The sequence below is a fragment of the Lygodium microphyllum genome, chromosome 9 (assembly GCF_053477565.2).
Source record: "Lygodium microphyllum isolate KBCC chromosome 9, Lygodium_microphyllum_v1.1.10, whole genome shotgun sequence".
Lineage (NCBI taxonomy): Eukaryota > Viridiplantae > Streptophyta > Polypodiopsida > Schizaeales > Lygodiaceae > Lygodium > Lygodium microphyllum.
The window spans coordinates 146,505,746-146,530,728 of record NC_141143.1 but is presented as its reverse complement, the minus strand read 5'-3'; the positions used below and the strand labels follow the sequence as shown (position 1 = coordinate 146,530,728).

General features: G+C 41.9%; 1 protein-coding gene across 1 annotated transcript in view; it reads left to right on the top strand.

Moving 5' to 3' along the window:
* Positions 1-24,499, top strand: part of CYP71 (cyclophilin71) — an 80,470-nt gene extending 55,971 nt beyond the window's left edge. Inside the window, exons 3-13 of the mRNA XM_087685257.1 lie at positions 87-175; positions 281-520; positions 623-744; positions 833-908; positions 19,753-19,860; positions 20,013-20,189; positions 21,320-21,537; positions 21,923-22,055; positions 22,235-22,458; positions 23,093-23,246; positions 23,357-24,499. Of these exons, the coding sequence (XP_087541383.1) occupies positions 87-175; positions 281-520; positions 623-744; positions 833-908; positions 19,753-19,860; positions 20,013-20,189; positions 21,320-21,537; positions 21,923-22,055; positions 22,235-22,458; positions 23,093-23,246; positions 23,357-23,440 (1,625 nt within the window). The 3' untranslated portion in view covers positions 23,441-24,499. The remainder of the gene's footprint in view (positions 1-86; positions 176-280; positions 521-622; positions 745-832; positions 909-19,752; positions 19,861-20,012; positions 20,190-21,319; positions 21,538-21,922; positions 22,056-22,234; positions 22,459-23,092; positions 23,247-23,356) is intronic.
* Positions 24,500-24,983: the final 484 nt, after the last annotated feature.

Sequence of the window (24,983 nt, the reverse complement as noted above, 5' to 3'; positions counted from 1 at the left end):
TAAAACTGCGCGTTGGGGTTGACATGTGAAAGTGAGGGAGGGAGAAAACAAGGTTAAGGTTGAGGTTTGTTCTTGTTGTTGTGCAGGCCATCTTAAATTTTGGAAGAAGAATAGAGTTGGCATCGAGTTTGTTAAACATTTCCGTGCTCATTTGAATGCAATCGAAGGCTTGGCTGTAAGCTACTTTCCCTTTCTGCTTGTGCAATTCTAATTTATCAGAAGCTCTTTTGTGATGAGCTTCTTGAGTGGTATGGTAATGACATATCTTGTTGTTCTGCAGGTCAGTACAGATGGCTTGTTATGCTGCACAATATCTGCAGATAAAGCCGCAAAAGTTTTTGATGTTATCAACTATGATATGATGGCAATGCTTCGTTTACCCTTCATCCCAGGTGCTGTAGAATGGGTGTATAAACAGGGTGATGCAAAAGCTAAACTTGCTATCAGTGATCAGAACTCTGCTATGATCTACTTGTATGATGCTCGCTCTGGCAGTAGTGACTCCATTTTGTGCAAGAAGGTATGTTCGTATTTTCACATTGTTTTGTTTTCTGAACTCCATCCAGCAAAAATGTTTGACTGATGAATCAGTGTAACCTGAGCAACAAATTGTGTGCTGCAGATTCATTTAGGACCAGTAAACGTCATGAAGTATAATCCAGTATGTGATTTGGTAGTCTCTTCAGATGCTCAGGGTGTACTTGAATACTGGTCACCTTCAGATATGGAGTTCCCTACAAAAGGGTATAATCTTGATTCATAAACTCTTGCTGGTTGAGACCTTCTGATTTGTTGGGTTGGTTGCTGAACCCTAAATTTGTTCTGAATGCAGTTTGGGTTTCAAGTTCAAGACGGACACTGATTTGTATGAGTTGGCCAAAGTGAAAACAACCATTTCGGCTTTAGAGGTAGCATATTAATTCTATAATTTTACAAGTGCAAAGATTAAGTAGCAATAGATCAACAGTATGATCTGAATATGGTAAGGATTTTTAAAGAAGTCATTTGAGCTTTCAGCACTTTAACAATACAGAGATTGAATTTATCAAGAATTTTCTTTCAACCAGAAGGTGGTTAAGTGTAAAGGAAGTAACGATGTTGTGTCGGAAGGAAGGGATGACCTAAAAAGGGTAACATTAAATAATGTGTAATAGAAGCACCTCATAGTTCTTGCTTCTTACTGAGCCAGAAGTTCGTGAAGGCCATACAGAATAGCTCCTACTGTTGGCTGTCAACTGTCATAGTTCTCAAACCAGTATGGCTTGGAATGGGGATGGGGGTGGGATGGGAATGGGACAGGAAGCTAGAAATTGGCCATCCCCATGTTACTAGGGAGATGCACTAGTGGTTTCAGTTTAGCATTAAGGAAGCCTTTGTGAGTGACCACATGGCATCAGGAGGCTCAAAGGCTCTAGAAGCAAAAACCGGTTGATGCAAATGGCTGCCTTTTCTCATGCATCTCCTGCTCCTGAAGTGGCTGGTCTGATCTGATGTCAACAGACCTGCTGGCTGGACTGGCTGGTCTGATATGATGTCAACAGAGCCCCTGGAAGGTCTGAGATTTTTTTGAATGTGCTCAGGTCCACATTGCAGGGTTTTTGGTAGACATGGGCAGGCCCATAAGTGATTAAGGTTCTATGATTTCAAAAATGAAATAGTTCACGTGTAAGTTTGTGAACACACTTAATCAATTCACCTTAAATGAACCTTAGCGTGAGTTCCGTTTCATCTATTAAATTTGGGTGTAAATGAAAGTTTCAGGCCAGGACACTAAAATCTAATAATTGAACAATTAAATGACAATTTGTTAAATGTAAATATCAATCTGGAAAGTAGGTAAAACAAAGGAAGAGTACTAAACATGAGAAAGGCACAATTGCACTGCTATCTAACTGCACTTTGGCTATTTCTGACAAATCGTGGCTGCCAAGAGAAGATTCATTGCCATCCTTTGCTTGTCATGCCTTCTCAGGAGATCTTTGTGCTGTCCTAAATGCTTGTGATGCTGTTTTCCATGAGTGCATGGCTAGTTAGTTTGCTGCTTGATTAGGTAGTGATAAACTGCTTGTAATTGTTTGCATTGATTGGGATTTTAGATGCTGTTTTCAGGTTGGTGATTGTGTTTTAAGGCTTGTGATGGCAGTTTTTGGGCAGGCAATGGCTATCTGATGTAGGCAATCTTGTGCACAAAGCACTCATAGGTGGCAAGGGAACAATGGCTTGCCAATGACATAGAACGAGGGCGTTGCAGCATGGATCTTGTTCAGGAGAATTGCCCTTGAGATAGATTTCTTGGGTGGCAATCAGATCCCTCATAGGGAATATAATGTTTGTCAAGATATAGATATGTAATTTGTGTTAGCAATCTTGTTTGTCATGCCTTGTCATCTCTTGACTGTGAGCCTCAGTTTGAGTCAGATGAGGACTTTTGGAGCGCTGACAGGTCTGTCATGTGTTTTGATGGGGGAGTCACTCATTGTAGAAGGGCTTTCTAGGTGTAGTTCTTTTGTTTGTTGGGTTCCAGTGTGTTTTCCATGGGCATTTTTTACATTTCCCAAGCTGTCCATCATAGTTACCAGGAACGGGGAACGGGAACGGGAACAGGACCCCCCGGAACGGGGTGAATGCCTAAAGTTTGGGAACGGGAACGGAGGGAACGTCACACACACACACACACACATATATATATATATAGAGAGAGAGAGAGAGAGAGAGAGAGAGAGAGAGAGAGTTGGAAGATTGCAAATTGGTTTATCTAGTAGCATGGTGGAAGTGAGAAGGGTGGCATGATATGCTAGGTACAATAATGGACAACTAGATTATGGGTAGTAGTATGGTAGGCATTGAAAAGGTCATGTTCGACGTGCCAATTTAGTGACATAATGGATCACGCTTTTCAAGGGGGGACCAACAATACAAATAATAGCAACATGATTAGTAATCATATGTCACACACACCCACACATGCACACATGTTTGTATATATGTGTGATATGTGTGTATGTGTATCTAATATCTATCTCGTGTGTGTGTGTCTCACCCACTCACTCACTTCGACGGGTAGGAGAGGCGGGGGGTTGCAGCCCAGGTGGGCAGGAGAGGCGGGAGCAGGTAGGGCCTAGGCGAGGCAGGCGGGAGCAAGCGGGCGAGGGAGATGGAGCAGGCGACAGAGGCGGGAGCAGATGGGTTCTAGGGAACGGTTGCTAGAATGGGGTTGGGAATGGGTAGGAACGTTCCATGGGCGTTTTGTTGGTAGACACATGTCGAAACGCGTTAATCCGTTCCTAAGGCCCGAACGGGTGTTCCCTGTTTCTATGCTGTCCGCACTTGTTGGACATTGTCCTTAGCATTAAATGCTGGTTGGCCAACATTTATGGCATTTCTAGATTTCAGTTGACTAGTTTATAGCCATTCCTCACTTGGCAGATTCAAATCATCATCTTCCTTCCTTTGCAGGTACACTTCGACTCCATCATCTTCCTATGTCTTTGGTGCTACGGTCATCATCAGCTTGATCTCGTGCCCTCGTTGACGCTGTGGGTTGCATGTAGGGACTGATCAGTCCTCCTCCTATATTCAACATTTGTTCCTTGTTCAGTGCAGGTTTCTTTTCTTCTTCTTCTCTTGCAGATTGTCTCTCTCTCTTCTTTTATGTTCGAGTTCCTTTTGTTAGCAGATTAGTCAGCTCAGGTGCGAGTTTGTGCTGCAGAGGCTAAAGCATTTTGGTAGTATTTTAACTGGCATTTTCTGGTGCCCTTTTTAGGGCTAGGGAGCATTTAATGCTTGCCAACCAGTATTAAATGTTGACCGACTGCATTTATTGCTCCCCCTATTTTATGTCTATATATTGTTGGGGCTCCTCCTCCTCTGGTGTACTTCAGCCATCATTTGTGGATTCTTCTGGGGAGAGAGGAGCCGGTGCCAGGGTGCCCAAACAGCTAGTGACTCACTGTTGTATGTTGCTGTCTCGTGTTCGATATGGATTCCGTTTCCTGGGCACACATCTGAGTTCTCATCTGTATTTATGTTTATTTTTTCTTGTCCTGTGTTTCAGCAGTTTATTTCAGCATGTTGTTTATGCTTCCATTGCTGCACCACTTCTGACATGGTACTAGATTTCAGGATTTGTGTTTCTGCTGTCCTTTATTGCTGATTTCAAGACTGTTTTCCCTCTTGCTGATCAGGCAGTTGCTGCTCCAATTAGGTGACTAGTTTTGCCCGCGTTTTTTGCTGGCGTCAGCATCTGTACAGCCTGCACATCCATTTCAGCTTGGCTTTTGTGTTTTTGCATGTCCTCGTGGCTGGGCGCTTACATCACTAGGCCGTTTTTGCTGTTTTTGCCAGTTTTTGACTTTTTACAGCAGCTTTTGTCTTAGTCTGATCAGATTTTGGGTTATACTGCATGTGAACTCTTGCTTTTTGTAGTCTGTGCTCCTGGTTTGGCTATGTTCCCTCTCCCAATCCCTTCTTTTCTCTACTTCTTTTCTGAATCCTCTCCAGATGGCTCCTCCATGCACATCCACTGATGACAAGCTCCATGGACCTGATTATTACACATGGAGTGCAGTGATGAAGGCTTGGTTTATTCAGAAGCGGTTATGGTATGTGGTTGGCGGAGCTATGGCACATCCTCGACAACCTTCTCCTGTTCCATTTGATTTTGATGAAGACAACCATGAGGAGGCTATGCTTACATGGGATTCGGATGATACCCGTGCTTATTCGGCGTTACTTCGGTGTATTTCCAAAGGAGTCTTATTGGCAGTCACCTCCTGTATGACAGCTTCAGACGTATGGTCGAAGTTACAGTTGATGTACGAGGCTCCTTTCACCATGAGGGCTGTTACTCTCTATGGCCAGCTCCAGCAATTGAAGTTTGAATCCACAGATATGATTCAATCCTTCCTACTTCGTGTTACCCAACTCCAAGACTAGCTTCACACTATGTAGTCTGGCCTATTAGAGGCACATCTTGTTGGTACGGTACTCTACAAGCTTCCTCGGGAATTTGATGGCGTGACGAATGCTTTACGGGCGCAGACTTTTACGACTCCTGCCAGTTTTCTTCACATGTTCTCCATGCTACTTGAGCATGAGGCTACTTTGCGACTACAGGGAAGGCTTCCATCACATTATGGAGGTTCGGGTGAGGCTCTTGCAGCTTCAGAGAGGGGTTCAAAGCTGAAGAAGTCGAAGGCTCAGCGTTACCAATGTGGCAAGAAAGATCATTTAAGGAAGGATTGCAAAGAGTTAGTGGCTTCTCAGAAGAAAAAGAAGTAGAAGACGAAGCGGGATGTGGACTCCTTAGACAAGTCACCTCTGCCTCAGATTCCGATCCCTATCCTCCAGCCAAGGCGAAGTCCAAGGCGCGGAAGGGATCCTCTTCTTCGGATCGTGGGAAGGGCTTAGTGGCCCCTTCCTCAGCTGGTTTCTAGTGGTGGTGATGTGAACATCCCTCATGACTCTCCAGTGCCAAAGAGGGAGTGTGAGAGGGTGGTGAGATGGGGCAGGCATGCCTTATCTATATGTCCATACAGATGCACAGGATCCAGAGAAGGACATCCTTGACGCATCGACCGAAGTCTGGCAAGTACAAATCCTGGAGCTAGGATTGACATCCAGGTTCATGATGGGTTGGTTACTTGACAAGAGACCAGGTGGCTTTCGTTTGGAGTCCACATGAGGGGACACTTTGGCAGTTTTGGCCGAAGGTTGGGATTCCGTGGTCACATGTTCAGAGACATGTTTTGCACATTGGTCTTGTATGTCCTGAGCCACATAGGTGACATAACACAGAGAGTTGCTATGATTCTTCTCTATTTTCAGGTGGTGTTGTTATGCTCGACATCGATGTCAGATACTCTCCGAGGCATGTTGGTGGTGGGCTGGCCACTCACTGCTTGGATATCCATGGTTCTTCTGGTGGTTCTATGTTGTATAGTCTATGATACTCCATCATTGTACTATTGTATTGTATCAGATCACCCCTGATGTGAGAGAGGGTGTTAGTAGATTAGTCAGCTCAGGTTTGTGCTGCAGAGGCTACAATATTTTTGTAGTATTTTTACTGGCATTTTCTGATGCCCTTTTTAGGGCTAGAGAGCATTTAATGCTTGCCGACCAGCATTTAATGCTTGCCGACCAGCATTAAATGCTGGCTGATTGCATTTATTGCTCCCCCCATTTTATGGCTATATATTGTTAGGGCTCCTCCTCCTCAGGTGTACTTCAGCCATCATTTGTGGATTCTTCTGTGGAGAGAGGAGCCGGTGCTAGGGTGCCCACGGAGCTAGTGACTAACTGTTGTATGCTGCTGTCTCGTGTTCGATATGGATTCCGTTTCTCGGGCATACATCTGAGTTCTCATTTTTATTTGTGTTTATTTTTTCTTGTCTTGTGTTTAGCAATTTATTTCAGCATGTTGTTTATGCTTCCATTGCCACACCACTTCTGACACCTTCTTCCGTTGCGCACTCTCAGATGGAATCAGAGCCAAAAGAGAGGACACAGAGCTATGTGGAGCTGCAACACGTTGTCTATTGCTGAGGTGACCACTCCAGAGTGTAAGGGACCATCCCAGACTGCTCTAGACACCTCCCAAATTTGCTTTTGTTGTTGTTTCCCTTGCAAGCGCCTATTTTCTCCCCTCTTTTCCTGTGTTTCGCTGCCAGCTATTGTTTGTATCAGCAAACACAAACTTTGGTGGCACAGGCGATTGACCCCATTCGCAGGCGACAAGTTTCTACATCCTTGTTTTCACCAAACACAGCCTTTTTTGTGTGTAGGGGATAGTTACTTTTCCTCTAGGCGGACCATCTACATTGAATCCTTCACGATCTTGTAGTTGCTTTCCATTGTTTGAGGGCTTGTCTCGTCCTAGTGTAGTTTTAGTGGGTGTTTCTCTTGTAGGATATTGAAGATGTCTTATCACCAGTTTTTTGTTGACTCAAAGGATGAGGTGTCTATTACTTCCTTTGAGAGAGAGAGAGATTTTTGAGCTAGTTGACGTGATGAATGGAGATTACCTAGCCTATTTGTTGGGATCCCTCTCCTTCTTGTTCTCTCCATGTTTCCTAGAAGGCTCGTTTGGTTGGCCTTCATATACCTTCCATATCACCCTCTCTACAGGTGCCCGTACTCTCTTCTTTGCCCAAAGAAGATGGGCTTGATGGTTCAAACTACTCATTTTGGTCTTGTAAGATGGAGTGTATCTTTGATATCTTCAATCTTTGGTGATTTGTTACCCACCCGATTCCTCTTCCACTAGAAGATCCCACTGTTGGAACATCGATGGATCATCCCACTAGAAGTCGAAGGCTAAATGATAGGAGTGTTCTTTAGGCTTTGACTTCGACTCTGAGAAGCCTAAATGTCCATATTGTGGTGGGAAGGGGACACATCCTGAGGAGAAATGTCGGAAGTACCCTCACCTTTGTGTGGGAGTGAAGGATGGAGCTAAATCATTCTAGCTTTCTATCTCTACTCCAATGGTTATCCATTAGTTAGTGTTTCTTCATATTATTGTTTTAGAGGAGTCTTCTTTAGTGGTTGCCTCATCTTCTGAGAGACCTTGGTTGGTTGATAGTGGAGCTTCTACTCACATGACTCCACAAGGTGATTTGTTGCAGGCTCTACGCCCTTCTAAGGGTTTAGTCACTGTTGGTGACATTGTTTCGGTGCCTATTAGTTGTGTTGGCACTTTGCCTTTATTTTCCGACCGCACTACAAGATCCCTTTCACAAGCCCTTTATGTTCCGGCCTTGGGCTTTCCACTACTCTCAGCTTATAGCCTTATTAGGCTTGGTACCCAAGTTATTTTCATCGAGCAGGACATTTGTATTGAGGATTTTTCTACAAGGGTTGCTATCGCAACAGGCTATTAGGAAAGTGGGCTTTATTAACTCCATTCCCCTTCCTTTATGTAGGGTCCTCCGAGGTAGTTGTCTATTGCTACACATGTTCTTGCTTGTGCACCATGTATTCCACAGGTTCCTTTCCATCCCCCACCCTCCTCGTTGGTGGTTTCTTGTACCCCCATCCCTTTTAGAGGGGGATAATCTCGATGATGCAAACGTGGATTTTTTGGCCCCTAATGTTTTAGAGGGGGTTTCCCAAGATCGTGAGGAGCTTGTTCATTGGCAATCTTCATCGACAGACTTCATTGACATTAGTACTCTTGCCACCCTAGGATCCATTTCTTCCTTGGCCTTCCACCACATCCAGGATCTGAGAGGGGGTGTTAACAATCATGTTTGTTATGCCTAGTCATCTCCTAGTTGTGAGCCTTAGTTTGAGTCAGACGAGGACTTTTGGAGCTCTGAAAGGTCTGTCATGTGTTTTCATGGGGGAGGCTACTCATTCTAGAGTGACTGTTTGTCGCGATGTAAAGGTCCTTTATTCACCTCCATGTATCGTACATGTGTATTATTATGTTGTACATGTGAATGCACCCTTACGTACCCTTAGTATAAATACATTTTATTCTTTGTGTATCAACACATTGTTGGTACACCCAAATCATATCGTACTCTCTGTGTCATTCTCACTAACTTGCACACTTCTCTTGCTGCAAATCTTCACGCTTCCTCTATCCGCACGCTCACAATTGGTATCAGAGCCACAATGGTTCACATAGACCATAGGCACTAGTCGCCAGTTGCAAGCTCGACACGCGAGAAGCTGTTGACTAGGCCATAGTCGCAAGAAGCAGTAGTAGCAGAGTAGACAAAACGGACTCGATAGGTGTGACCTGATGGGACCAATGATAGGGCTGTTGGCTGATGGTTGATGGTTGACGGGACTTGCTTGCGATTAGGCGACGGCAGTCGACGAGGTCTAGCGTGGACCAATGAGACGCCAGCGGGCAGGCGCCAAAATTTTTTCAAATCAGAAATTTCACCTCATTTTTACTTCTCCCCTTTTGGGCGTTCACATGCATAAGCACAGATTATAAATCTGTGCAAATCTATTTGAGGAAATTTGGGGCTTTTCCTAGATTTGATGTTGTTTATGCTGGATAGTGACATTTGTGTCAGAAATCGCAGACATTGTGCATGCTGATCTCAGTTAAATTGGGGATTTTGCCAAATTTGTTGGAATTTTCTCATCTGAGTAAAATTTCTTGACATTGGACCTGGAAAAATTGGGGCTTTTCATGTATTGATGAAATTTTCCTCAGTTGAGTTAGATTGGTTGACATGTACGCATTGTTGGACCTGGAAATTTGTGATTTGTGCAGATTTTGGTAAATTTCTGTAGTATTTACGCGTGTGGTGACTGGTTATGTAAAAACAGCAGAGGTTTATTGCTGGTTGGGCAAAAACAGCAGTGTATTTGCTGGTTTAGCTTGTGATCTTGCAGTTCAGTGCATTTACACTTGTGTTTGTGATAAAAAATGGCTGCAACTTCTACCAGTTTTGACATTAAGAGTTTGGTGGAAATCAAACGCTTTGATGGTCAGGGTTTTGACCTTTGGAAAGACCGTATGCAGGGCATATTGTTCTTAAAGGATTGTGAGGATGCTTTGCAAGAAGATAAACCCGCACAAATCTTTGATGCAGATTGGCCTAGAGTCAACAAAAAGATTGTGGTTTATATAAAGATGGGTGTCACTGATGACATTTTGATAGTCATTAAGGGCTTAGATATTGGTCATGCAATATGGGAGAAGTTGAAAACTACCTATGAGATCACCACACTTGTTAATTAGGTGCATTTAATGCGCAAGTTGGTGAATATGCGGCTCGATGAGTCTAAGCCTACAACTGAGCACTTGAGTGCATTTACTGGTATATTAAATCAGCTCAAGGATACTAATTTGGATTTTGATGATAAGTTGAGGGTGATCTTTCTGATCATGACACTACCTGATTCCTGGGAGACCTTGGTGGTTTCTCTCAGTAATAATTCCAATCTCTCATATGATGGTGTGAGGGGTTCAATCTTAAATGAAGAAATTAGATGTACAATGTTAGAGGCATGGCTGAAAAGAAAAATGCAAATACTGGATAGAGAAGAAGAAGCAAGAGCAAAGTAAAGGAAAAGAGTGATGTTACTTGCTATTAGTGTGGTCAGAAGGGCTACAAGAAACCTAATTGCAGGTACTACATGAAGGAATAAGAGAGAAAGAAGAATGCAGGAGACAAAAAGAAGGAAGAGGATAAGACAGATGTATTTGAGGTAGCCAAATTCAAGGAAAAGGCCAATGTGGCCTTCAGTGTAGTCATAGAGGAGCTCGGATGCAAAGGCTGATGTACTATGTGCACTGGATTATGATGCCCTTGTATGTCACATGCAGTATATGTAGATTACCAAGACTGATGTGATTGATGCACTTTTGTCAGTTGATGATGGTGTCACTCAGACTTGGATTGTAGACTCTGGTGCCTCTTTCCATGGAACTCCTTGTTTGGAGTGTTTTGCTATGTTTAATGCAAGCAGTTATGGAAAAGTATATCTTGGAAATAACTATGCTTGCAACTTTGATGGGATAGGCACTGTACACTTGTCCTTGGATAATGGGCAAGAGCTTGTGTTGAAAGATGTCCTTACCTCTTTGAAGAAGGTTGATGGAAAATGCTCTAAACTTGATTTTTGTAATGACTGTTAGTTTGGAAAGCAAATGAAAAATTTCTTTTACTTTGGTGTCTCACGTAAGTCCAATGTCTTGGACTTAGTGCATTCTAATGTATGTAGTATGCCCGTGAAATCATTGGGTGGTGCTGCATATTTTGTCTCTTTCATTGATGATTGTTCCAGGAAGATTTGGGTTTATTTGTTAAAAAAGAAAAGTGAAGTGTTTGCTGTTTTTAAAACTTTTCATGCGTTTGTGACCACTCAGACAAGTAGAAGACTGAAATGCTTGAGAACTGATAATGGGGGTGAGTTCACATCTAATGAGTTTAAGTCTTTTTGTGACTTGCATGGAATCAAGAGGGAGCTTACAACTCCTTACAGCCCTTCTTCAAATGGTGTGATTGAAAGATACAATAGGACTTTATGTGAGAGAGTGTGGTGCATACTGTCCACTGCTAATCTCCCTCATGAATTTTGGGGAGAGGCACTTAAAACCACGGTTTACATTTGCAACCGCTCTCCAAATAGGTCCTTAAATAATGGCATCCCTGAGGGGGCTTGGTCTGGCAAATCGGCCTCGTATGACCATTTACGGATATTCGGTTGTGATGCTTTTGTGCAAGTTAGAGATGAGTTGAGGAGTAAACTTGACCCGAAATCCATCAAAGGCATTTTCATGGGCTATGGTGATGAGGGTGAATTTGGCTATAGAGTGTGGTTATCACAATCCAAGAAAATTGTTTGCAGCCATAGTGTTGTGTTTAATGAGGCAAAGTTGCTAAAAAGTATTTTAGCCTCTGATGAAGACATGAAAAATGTCAAATTTAAAAATTTGCAGCCACCTATTACTTCAAATGATGAGCCTCATGATGTTGTACCACAGGCTGAAATTGATGATCAGCCGGTTATTTTTGAGCCAGATGATGATGGACAGCAAATAGAAGCTCAAGGAGATCATGGACAGCAAGATAGACTTGCTGATTATGAAAATGCAGGTGCTGGAAATGAAAATGAAGGTGCTGTATAGCATGAACAACATGCTGAAAATGGCTTACAGCAGCCAATAAGTGCTGAAAATAACATGCCTCCAGACGTAGACTCGATTCCTGAGAATGTAGATCATTGGGTACGCAGGTCTACACGCTTAAGAAGGCAGCCACATAGGTATGACCCCTCTTTGCACTATGTGATGCTTACAGATGAGGGTAAGCCTCTTACATATGAAGAGGCCAAATCATGCAAATTCAGCAATAACTGGGAGCTAGCTATGCAAGAAGAGATTAAATCTCTGTATGCTAATGATACTTGGGATCTTGTGTCGTTGCCCAAAGGAAGAAAGTTTGGTTGAAGCAAGCACCACGACAGTGGTACAAAGTTTGACATTTTAATGCTCTCTCATGGGTTTACATGTAGCCACGCAGATCATTGTTTGTACATGAAAATGGATACAGACGACAATCCCATCATACTTATTTTGTATGTGGATGATATGTTGCTAGTTGGGAAAAGAAAGACTAGCTTGGATACTCTCAAAAATCAATTGAAATCAGCTTTCTCCATGAAAGATTTGGGGAATGCAAAGCAAATATTGAGCATGAGGATTCACAGGGATAGAACACAGAAATTGCCATTCTTATCTCAAGAGAAGTACATTGAAAAGGTACTGGCTAGATTTAACATGGCTGAAGCTAAGCCTCTTGGGGTGCCCTTACCTTCATATCTTAAGCTTAGTAAAGGCAATAGCCCAAAAGATGACATAGAAGCCAATGCTATGAAGGGAGTCCCTTATGCATAAGCTTGTGACTCTCTTATGTATGCTATGGTCACTACTCGTCCAGACATTGCTCATGCAGTGGGAGTTGTCAACAGGTTTATGTCAAATCTTGGCAAACCACATTGGGAGGTTGTCAAGTGTATTCTTCGATATCTAAAAGGTACACAAAGAAAGTGTATTTGCTATGGGCATGGTGCACTTAGTCTGTAGGGCAAACATATTCTAGAAGATGGTCTAATCACATTGACCAAGATCAAAACACAGGACAACCTTGCAGATGTTCTCACTAAAAGTCTAAGCAAGGCTCAGCATGAGCATTGCATACGACTAGTGGGAGTTGGTTAAAGGTTCACTTCGGACCTTTAAGTAGGAGGTTGCTGGGATGTAAAGGTTCTTTATTCACCTCCGTGTATCGTACACCGTACATGTGTATTATTATGTTGTACATGTGATTGTACCCTTACGTGCCCTAAGTAAAAATACATTTTGTTCTTTGTGTAGCAACACATTCTTGATATACCCAAATCATATCGTACTCTCTTTGTCACTCTCACTAACCTGCACACTTCTGCTGCAAATCTTCATGTTTCCTCTATCCGTGTGTTCACACTGTTTGGGTGCATTTCTTTTGTTTGTTGGGTTCCAATGTGTTTTCCATGGGTAGTTTTTGCATTTCTTAGGCTGTCCACAATTGCCGGACATTGTCCTTACTAGTTGGATTGTTTGGTCACCATCTAGCATTTATTATGCCACGACCAGCATTAAATGCTGATTGGCCAACATTTATGGCATTTCGAGATTTTAGTTGGCCAATTTAGGGCTTTTGTGGCTATTTAGAGCCATTCTCCACTTGGTAGTTATTTAGATCATCATCTTCCTTCTTTTCTTGATAGGTGTACACTCGGACTCCGTCATCTTTCTATGTCTTTTTGTTGAGCTAAAACATGCTTTACAGCTGATTAATGAAAAACACAAATTTGGTGCGCGATTTGAGAGAGTTTAGTGATCCCCAAAACCCTAATTTTTTGGGGTACCCTTCCACATCTATAAATAGATAGGTTGCTCGCCATTCAGTCTGGTCATTTTGTGCAAGTTTCTCATTCTACCGTGCAGATTTCAGCCATCAGCTACCCACCATCTATTGTCCCTAGCCATCACCGATTACAACCCATCACTATCCAGTAATAGATGGCTTGTTTCTAGTCATTGCCTTGCTGTTTGAGGTCTCCATTTGTTCCGTCATCATAGCACTTGATAAGCTTGCATTTTTAGTATTTGGTGCTAGGCGACAGGCTGTTGGCATCTCTTCCACCAAGTGATTGTTGCAATATCTGCGTTTTTGTTGTCTAGTAGGCCATCTCTATTAGCAAACACCTCTCTTGTTGTCGCCTTAGTTCCCTAACACTCGAGGGATGTGCGTTTGGTGTTTCTTGCACTTCGACATTTCGATTGGTAGTCATATTCGTCTTCGGTGGACGTCATTGTCCCACACTGCATTGCTTTGTCCTTGGGCGTTCTTTTCACTCTTATATTAATCTATAGCATTCATTCACTTTAGAGTTTCTTCTCTCTATGTTTGTCTCTGTGTTTGAGTTTTGAGTTTTGCGTTTAGGATTTGGATTTTGCTTGTGTCTCTATTTGAGTCTTTGTGTTTTAGTCTTAGTCGTACATCCCGTGTTTCCACAGTGCAAACCGTAGCATCTCAGAGCCGGTGCTCTTTTAAAGAGTATCCTGCGGTGATTGTTGAGATTAGTCTTTGTGCAAGACTCACACGTGACTTGATTCTAGCTCGTAATGTCTCGGGCATCTTCTTCTTGGGATCCTATGATGCCCTATCAAACTTCTCCATCATTGGAGGCTTTGAGAAGACATTATGGTCTTGAGGAGGAGGAGGTGGACACACCTTCACCTTTATGATTTTCTTCTTCTCATTTTGGTTATCTTATAGATCAAGAGTTTGAGGAGTACTTGCGCATTACGTATAGTTTGGTTTACACTCCTTCGACAAGTGCAACTATTCCGTTTGGAGTGATTGGTGAGATTGGCCATCTCCTTGATCTTGGAGGGACTATGATATTCGGTGCGTCTAGCGATCCATCTCCTTTATCATAGCCATGCCTTGTGTCAGGTTCCTATAACCCTTTTGAGTTGTATAAGCCAAAATCCTCTTTTGTTTCTCTTTTTGGTATGCAGGATCCGGATTATTTTTTGCATGTTAACTTTAATAGAGGAAGCTCTCAAAGTAGATACCCTTCATTATGTATATCTCTACTTAGATGTGTTTCATTTGAGTAAGTAAACTCCACTTCTCAACTCCCTTCCATCCCTCGACTATCTTTCCCACATTTTGATCTACTCACATCTTCATTCCAAATTCTTCGATTACATTTCACTTTTTCTCAAATCATACTAGAGGTTGGATCTTCCATCTTTGCTCCTAACACTCTCTCTTTCTCCAACCCACCATCTATCTACCCTCCATTCACTCCACCTCTTGGTGCATTGTTAGGGAGAATGCTACCCTTTAACATCGTACCTTAAACATATCCCCACTTTACCACATTCTTCCACTTTGGGATTGTTGTGATAGACATCCCCCTCACTATCCTCCAATACTCACAAACCCTCCACACAATCTTTTAGATGCAAGGATATCCATCCGTTGCTTATGGGTTGTTGTCACATATCCCTTGGGTTACTTCTATGCATGGATTTTCATTATTTGCTCCTCATGTCCCTGTCCCTCCACCATGGGCTCCTTAGGCGGTTACCATGCCCCTATCTAGTTTGCCCTTGCTCACATTTGGATCCGCTATGCACACTTCTCATATGCATGGTGGGCACTCTGGGATTCCTTTCCAAGTGTACTCCGCTCCCCTATCCACCCTGCTCCCATTACACACCTCCATCTTCTAGCACTATTTCTCGTGTTGTAATGGCAAAGAATGCGTTTATGGATAAGACATGTTTTAACGGGTCCAATTTTACCACTTGGTCAAACTTCATGCAACAAGTGCTTGAATCTCATGGACTTTGCGACCTCATCGTTGGTATTGAGCAGACCCTGGATTAACTCACCTTGATCACATCTATCAACAAAAAGCTTGCAATGCCATAGCCAAAGTTGAGTTAATGCAGGGTTGCTTCTTGAATTCCACTCTCAATTATAGTATTTTTCCCTTGTATCTTAGCGTTGGAGTCATCTCATTGACCGCTATGTGTCATGAGATTGCACTTGATGCATCAATCTTGATTTTGAGCTTCAAGAGTTTTCCATTGAGGAAGGGGATGATTTGATAGTCAAGTTGTCTGAGTATTGGCGGTTACTCGTCGAGTTTGCCACTACTGGCTCTCTGAAGTTAGACGACGATTAGATCATATTCTTCTTGAACAAGTTGCTTGACAAATACTTTCATTTTATCCAGCACATTATCTCACTACCTAGATTACTAACCTTCTATGAGTTCAAGTGTTAGTTCTTTCATTACGCGAGGCTGCATGATCAAGTCCACAAGAAGTCCTCCACACACATCCATTCAGAGGAGCGAGACTTGGTTGCTACTTCTTTAGGAAGGAAAACCAACAGTGGTAAGAACTTGCAAGATACAAAGGCAAGCCAAAAGATACCACTTCCTTCGACAGATGCAAAGAAACACGATCCCTTTGGCAACAAATTTCTAAGAAAAATGGGTTTTGCACACTCTTTCAGAGATCGGGCCATGTGGATGAGGAGTGTTATACCAAGATCCAAGGTTTTCTTGCTAGAAAATGACAACAAACTATTGTGATTGCCTCCACTTTGGTTGGCCAGTCCAATGGGGCTACTTTCTCGCTGTTGGACCATCGACTTCATTTGCCCCAGTGGCTACTGGATATGTGGCATGTAGACAGCCTCAACAGTCTATCTCCTTTACTACTTAAGGATTGGTTGATTGGTTTGCTAGTGACTTACCTATTGCACTTTACGTATCCATTCCTAGGACATCCACTGCACCTTCTAGGACCACTTTCCCATCTTGCCGTATGCGATGGTAGCCTTACACTTAGCCTTTCTCTTTTTAGACTTTTGTTGCATACTTATATACTCATCACATTGCACCATAGTTGTCAAGTACGAAAAGTACGGTACGATAAAATACGGTACTAAATGGTACCTTAAGATTTTATAAGGTACGGTACGATATTAGTACAAAAAAAATTAACTTCATTATTTTGAACTATAGATGATAGAACAAATGTTTAAAGTCTAAATAGCAGTGCTATTAGAGTATATAAGATGAATACTTGAGGGTAACACGTCAAAACCTCTATGGCATATGCCGCATGCGCAACAAGTGCTACAACTCACAAGTACATATATAGGAGTGGATACATCATACATGAATGATCATACAAATAAGAGGCATGTATGCTTGAGAGAGAGAGAGAGAGAGAGAGAGAGAGAGAGAGAGAGAGAGAGAGAGAGAGAGAGAGATGAAATGACATGAGATGCTTTATTAACATCTACAAGAGGCCAAAATGACCTGTGAGACCAACAGTTACCAAACAAACCACCAAAGGTTTTGGTAAAAGATTTATGAATTTTGTTATTGTTTTGTTTGGCATTGCTAAGGCTTAGTAGCTACCGATGGTACATTCACTAATTCGTGTATTCTCAGAAGGTACATTAGGCCAAGCTATCCTCTGGCCAAGTTTTATTAGCAATGTGTACTAATGCTTTGGGTTGGGTGGATCAAAATGAGCTGTGAACAAAGGTAAAATCAATAGGATTAAGCTACTTGATGATTCTCAAATGGTGCTGAATTTATTTATTGATGACACTAACATATTGTGAAAAATGATGGGACATCAATTAGAAACGTTTGGAACTGCTTGAATACCTTATGTATGGCCTTTGGCTCTAGAATAAATCATAACAAAACATGTATGAGGAGTCTAATCAAGCTTCCACCCCCTTTCTTGGTTGAATGATCAAGGCTACAAAATCACCACCACCACCACCACAACAATAGTCAACAACCCAAACCACCACTAACAACAACAACCATTTTAAAAAAAAAGTGTTTATTTTTTGGTACAAATTTGTACGGTACGGTATAGTACGAACCGTATAGTACGAACCAATTCGTACCACGTACGAGTGCAACTATGCATTGCACTTAGCTTTGCTTTCTTTTATTTTATTTTCAGTTTTGTTTTTGGAGTATCTCACTACTCATATTTGTGCTTGCAGATTTTGATTTCTTTTATAGGGTTTTGTATTTTAGTGTAGGGCCAACATGTATGCTTGCACCGATTCTTTCTGAGATGGAGATACGAGATGCACATCATTCCTTTCATGGTTTCATCTACTTGAAGTTTTGCTCTTCTATCAAAATGGAGGCTTCCTCTCAAACGGTGGATTGTGCAACATCTCTCTTGATGTATCACGACGGTGACTTTTATCCTTGCTCTTCCAGTAGGGATGCTTCATTATTTTTATCCACATGTTTATTGGCACCACATGAAGACGTCATCCTCAAGCCCCTCTTCCTTTTTCGGCATCGACATCTGGGTTGAGAGAGAGTTTCTACCCTTCTTGGTATTCCACAAGTTTCAGCACTTGTCTTCGATATCGGTCTTCCTCCCTTGTTGTACCTTTCCCTATGCATTGCATGATTTCATCATGTTTGTACTAGGGCGCTTGGGCAAGCAAACAAATTTCTCACAAAGGACAATGTTCAAGTGGCACTTGCTACATGAGCATTCTTCAGCACGTAGCATACTATGCATCCCATTGTGTAGAGTACCATTGGACGGATCCTAAGCTGTTTCCACTGGCGGATTACACCACCATTCTTTTTCACATAATACTTCATCACCTTTCCCTTGTCATCGACATCCTCGAGTGGTTGGGTAAGTAAGCTTGTACTGTTTTGTGATGTGTTGGGTGTACCATCCCTACTCTTGTCTTTTGGGTCACTATTACTTAATCGGTCACCACACCTAAAATTCACTTAAAAAAAAAAAAAAACGTTGAATGTGGTTCCGTTCGTCTTTGTAGGGCTTGGTAGGCCATTGGGTAGCCTACGAGTGCCCTTTGTCCGATGGCTTGTCCTCTTTGGGGTGACTACTAGGACTCCCTTGGTAAGATAGCCATTGCCTTTGTAGTCTTGGTAGGCCACTAGGCAGCTAACGTGCGCCCTTTGTCCGATGCCTTGGGTCCTTTGGGTGGGACTTTTTTTGGTGGTTGAGAGGCCTTTTTTTGACACATAGTTGATGATATCACATGGATGGAGCTCTTAGGTTTTACAATTGCTTTGAACAAGTGCAAGTGCAAGAATTCTATAGTTCAATCGTACATTTTGGCTTTTTGTCATGGTGGGTGCTTATGGGTCATGATAGCTCTGATGATTTCTCAACTAGGAGGACACTTCTGGAGGGAAGGCATTGGAGAGAGGAAGTATTGTGCACCATGGGCTAGAGCCATGTGGCAATTTGGAAGAGGCAAGTTGCATGTTCATGTAGCTTGATGATTGCACTCTAATCTCCAGCTAAGGACAACTCAGCTCTAGTGCATTCGCTTGCAAGACTAACAGATTGTGCATACTCTTATGATGTTGGTACAAGACACTTTCTCGTCCGGGTCGCTATCTTTTGCTGAACCAATTCTAGACATATCAACAAAAGGGTTTATTTAATGACAGGAGGACCAGTTGCATATTCAATTGTGAACCAGCTCATCCCATGAACTGTCTAATTCAATGGATTTTGAATTTGGGGTTTCAGAATGGCAAGATAGTGGGCCTAGCCCAATAAATGGGACTCGGTTTAAATTTGATATATTTTAGTTGTATCAAACTTGGGCTCTTAGGTAACCTAATGCTCAAGCCTTCGGTTCTTGCTTTGAGCCTGGGGCCTGGGCATAAGTTGTGACTTAATTAAGCACTGCTTGAGCTTACGTACCCTTGAACTTGGGTGTCATACCACCTCCATTCCGAATTTATGCTCTTTTAACATGGATTACCAACTCTGTTTAGAGTTGGCATTTCAACTGAGATTCATGAAGATTTGAACATTGGTTCTACTATGCATCATGGTCTACTACTGAAATGCAAGTTTCCCTTGGCATACCTTCCATTTAGGATTAGAAGTCTGTTTTAACTTTGCTTGGTTTGGGTCCTTATAGATAACAAATATCAAGTTAAAAATTAGGTGTGTGTGTTTCAGCTGGCCTTTTTATTTTGGCAAGGCCTGGAAGTGTTTTTGGTTTTTTAACGCTCTTTGTCAGGAAAACCTACTAGTTTTCAAAGTGGTTACGTGCTCGAGGGAAACCCTTTGTCTTCTTGGAACCCACGGTGCAAAAATAAGCTGCCAGCCTATATGCCAAATTTTCACTTTTTTGTGGCCTCGTATGTCGGCAGGTTAGTGCAGATGGGAAACAATTTGTGACTACGTCTGCTGATCGGCGCATACGTGTGTTTTGGTTTTTGACTGGGAAGCTTAGACGAACATATGATGAATCGTTGGAGGTACATGTATTTGTGAAGTTAATCACTGTACCAACATTCAGTTCTTTGTTGTGTGGTTTCCATACAAACTAAATATTCTCTGGGAATTCTTTGTTCCTTGGTTTGCTTGTGTGTTTCAAATTTCAGTAAACAAAAGTATATTGTTTGTGCAGGCTGCTCAAGATCTGCAAAGGAGTGATGCTCCACTTTATAGGCTGGAAGCAATAGATTTTGGCCGTAGAATGGCAGTAGAGAAAGAAATCGAGAAAACAGAGAAGGTTCCACTCCCAAATGCAGTTTTTGATGAGAGTGGCAATTTTTTGATCTACAGTACTCTTCTTGGAATTAAGGTTGGGAACTTCGTCTCTGAATTGGTTCAATAAACTGCCCATTTTTCTTAAACGTTAAGTTTGTATCCTTATGTCTCATGTAGATGACACAAATGCCTTCTGCCTTTCCCTTAGTTAATCATATAGTCTGCAATGAGTCTTGCTAGCTATAAAGTTTAAATATTATATTTTAAGACTAAAAGGTTGTATCTGGGATTGATTCCTTATTACTGGAGAAAAATCATGTTGCCAGAAATACTCGTAACAAAGATAACGAAATTGTTGCTAGAATCATTGTAACAAAGATATGGTTGACAAGCTTTCCTGGTTAGAAATTTGTGCATAGTATATGGTATGGAACTCTACCAATCCATCAAGTGGGAAATTTCTGATTTGATTGTGCTTGTGACTTCTGTTTAGCATCTTGAAGGTATCTAATTCTTAGTTTGCAATCCTCTTCTAAGAGATGAAGAGTCTGTTCTACAAAAACACAAATTTGTTCCTGATTGGCAAGCCTACATGAGTCTCGATAACAGTAATCATGACTTAAAGTTTGTGCAACACGTGTGCTTGGAGGGGAAAAAGGGGGACTGGGGGGTGCTTTTGTGTAGGCACTGTATTAGGCTAATCTACATGGAGTCTCAACAATAGTAATCCTGACTTAAAGTCTGTGCAACGTGTGTGCAAGGAGGGAAAAAAGGGGGCTGGGGGGTGCTTTTGTGTAGGCACTGTATGAGGCTCTGTGGTACTTTGATGTGACAAGCTTTAGAGAGAGACTGAGAGAAATCTCATTTTCAAACCCAGTTTGTTAATTTTCTGATGTGTGCTTGGGGGATAAAAAGGGGACCGGGGGGTGCTTTTGTGTTGGCACTGTATTAGACTAACCTACATGGAGTCTTAACTATAGTAATCCTGACTTAAAGTCTGTGCAACACGTGTGCATGTGAGGGAAAAAAGGGGGCTGGGGGTTGCTTTTGTGTAGGCATTATATGAGGCTCTGTGGTACTTTGATGCAACATGCTTTAGAGGGAGACAGTTAGAGAAATCTCCTCTTCAAACCCAGTTTGTTAATTTTCTGACGTTTTGTTCAGATGTAATATTATTGTTAATCGTACCAGCTTTGTCTGACTCTTATATTGTATCAATTTCAGATTGTGAATCTGCACACAAATAAAGTAGCAAGAATTCTTGGTAAAGTTGAGAATACAGAGAGATTCTTGAGGATAGCTCTCTGTCAAGGTGGAAGTGGTGGTAAAAGAGTAAAGAAGCTACCTGGAGCTGCAGCAAATGCAGTGGATCAACGTGAAGCCTTGACCGATCCGACTCTTGTATGTTGTGCATTCAAGAAACACCGATTCTACCTTTTCAGGTGAGAAATACTTTAATGATCTACCTTGTCATAGTGGATTATGCAAGCAGATCTTTTGGGCATGCACATTTTTGAGAGAGAGGAGAGGCCCAAAATTACTGACAACTCTAGGTGAATGTTGCTTGACTAAGATGATGTCTTAATTCCATCGAAGTCTTAAACCACTTGCACTCTAAAAGAATTAGGAACAGGGATGCATGATGGCTGCAAAGATGTAAGGATGCCAGTTGTCAGAGAGGGCGGATGGCACTTGCAGTGCTTTTCTGCTTTACTCTACTGAAATTGGAGAGAGATTTTGTGTGTATGAAACTGACCTGCAGTAAATTCTCCTTTTTCCCCCCTTTGGGGTGGGGTGGGTTTTCTTGCGGGGGTTCTGTGAGAATAGTCGTAGAGAACCTGAAGAAGCAGAGGATGCATCCAAGGGACGAGATGTTTTTAACGAGAAGCCACCTCCAGAAGAACTTCTAGCTGTATCTGATGTTGGCAAGTCGATCAGCACTTCTTTACCAGATACTGTGGTAAGTTTGTGATAGTAAATTAGCCAGGTGTATGATATTTTTTTGTTGAGTTTCTGTTGCTTAGAAAATCAACCAGAAGATCAGATTCTTTATTCACCTCATGATCCATTATTTGATTTGGTGTTGTGGGTTTGTTCTGTACTTGCATGGTCTCTGCTTTAATGTGCAATATTTGACAGATACTGCATACATCCTTTGGTGATATGCATATAAAACTCTATCCAGAGGAGTGCCCAAAGACTGTGGAGAACTTTACCATACACTGTCGAAATGGTTACTATGATAATCTTATCTTCCACCGTGTTATCAAGGGTTTCATGATACAGACAGGTGATCCCCTTGGCGACGGGACAGGTGGCCAATCCATTTGGGGAGGAGAATTTGAAGATGAGTTTCACAAGAGGTTCGAAACTTTTCAAACGTTGTTGTTAAAATACTTTAATTTGCTTGCATGGACAAAAAAGCAGATACACAAGTATGATTGTCTGCACATAATGCTTGAATGGGCTTTCATGAGCGCATTGTATAAAAGAAAATGCAGGGAAAACATTTGATTGTGTGCAGAAAATAAGATGCATTGTATGCTTCTGTGAGAGTAAGATAGAAAGACAGTAAGATGTTTGAAGAAACTACGTCCAAGTATTCCAATCAAGTTTGAGAAGGCAAGGCTGGCTTGTCAAGCCACTTGTGAATCAGGATTCACAAAATAATTGAAATTTTGTGCGGTCAGCTAAATTGCAACTTGCAGGGCAGATCTCAGTTCAATTAAATAAGCATTCAGCCTTCGTTGTGTGGATAAAAGAGCAGCAGATGAAAGATGGGCCAAAACCTTATTCTTCTCCACTGCCTTCAAAGCTAACATCTAGGATTTTTACTTCGAGAACTTGCCACTATGAATAATTAGAAAACAGTAATTTTAATGTGTATTTAGGAAGGATTCTATGTTTGGCTGATGGGAATAGTCCACACAGATCTACATATGAGGGAGGAATGCTTAGCTCATGGGAATGCTAATTTGGCTTGGTTAATATGTACAGCTTAAGACATGATCGTCCCTTCACTGTTTCAATGGCTAACGCTGGCCCCAACACCAATGGTTCTCAGTTCTTTATAACGACAGTTTCCACTCCATGGCTGGATAACAAGCACACAGTATTTGGGCGTGTTGTGAAGGGTATGGATGTTGTGCAGGTGGGTGGCTGGTTGCCCGCTCATACCAGTTTGTCTTTCCGTCATTCTCAATTCTTTGGATTGTGCACATATCAGGAAGATGACACTTGGCTTGGGTGATCTTCTGACAGGGTATCGAGAAAGCCAAAACAGACAAGAATGATAAACCTTACCAAGACATCAAAATTCTAAACGTTACTGTTCCTAAAACATAGCTATCAAGAACATGCTAACTCCTTTTGTCAACACTGCTAAGTATCAGAAGCAAGAGCGTGCCTTTGATGATATCCCCATTGCATGGCGAAAACAGAAAGATATCATTTCAAGGAGAGGCTGTCCAATTAATCAAAGTGTGGGGCTCTTGCACTGATTTGTGGCAGCAAATCAAGCTGCTGCCAGCATGAATTGTATCATAGTTTATCTACAATACAGAAAAGATCTGAAAAGAGGTCATTTTGAAAATATGAGACAGCTAAGTGGCCAAGTATGACAGGTGGGAAAGGAAGCGACTTGACAACAGGCTAAAGAATTCTGTTCCAGGGGTAGATGCATTGTAGTAAATTTTCTCTTTATTTTATCCTTTTTTGCTATTAAAATATAAAGAAGGAAAAAGGGGGGGGACGCAGAGAGGGCCGGGAGAAGCAATGCCTAACTAGATAATCTAGAAGTGGGAGCCACTTGCTCTGTCGCGAACTCAATGTGGTATTACTTCAGTGCTGTAAACCAATTATGAGGTGTATCGATATGATATGCATACCAAGTAAAGCTGAAGTATCCATTCTTCTATGTAGCTTGTTATGAGACGATCAAATAGTACTGTCTAATGAAGGTTTAATAACCAGATTGTATACAGAACAGAACGCAAAAGACTAAATGACAAAAGCCTCGATACTTCAGAAAAACCAGGCTTGTTGCTTTAAACATATGTGAAGGGGTGAAGTATGTTGCAGTAGTCACGGACAATGTGACATAACATTGTTTGCAAACTCACATATCTTATCAGAAGATGAAAATATTGATGAAAATGCAAGAAATCAAAATGCCCACGTGTACCATGTGGTACATGGAAAGGGAGCAGAAGACTTATCGTTGTTGGAAATAATAGAAAAGTGGTTGCTCGGGGTCTTTAAAGCAAATGTATTGTCAAGGCTTGGGCAAGGTATAAGTAGCATATTTGCTATAGAATCAAAAGTTGTCTGGAGAAAAGCTGTAAATCTTTTCTGCGGAAGTGGGGTGCAAAAATGTGCGCGCGCTTTTCTTGTTATTTAAAAGTTGGGTGGAATTTGGAAGTGCTCTTAATGTTAAATGCAAAGAGGCGTAAAAGTCTCGTCCGTATCTCTCACTCAGGATGGACGTTAAGGGTGTGCTGTGCCAGGAAAGCGATGACCCCTCCATAACCACCGTGGTTGTGGGAAGTGTTGTATTGCCCGTTGGTTCAGCGCAAAGGCTCTAGCTCTAGCTCGATCGTTGGTTTCTTCTCTTCCTCTCACAGGCAGCAGCGCTGTGTCATGGCTCTTCGGCCTCTAGAGACCTTGACATCGATCACCACAGTTCTATCACCAAATACATTGTGCTCATCTTTAAGCACCGGCATACAAGGTGACCATCAAAAACCAACTTGAGCACTATCTAACCTATATGAGCCCTTATATAAGGTCTACCCAAATTAGTTTGAAAGGACCTTCTTTGCCTTCATTTTTTCACCTGGATGTTTAATTTGTGCAAAAAACTTGTGTGTGAAGTCTACAATTTCAATCA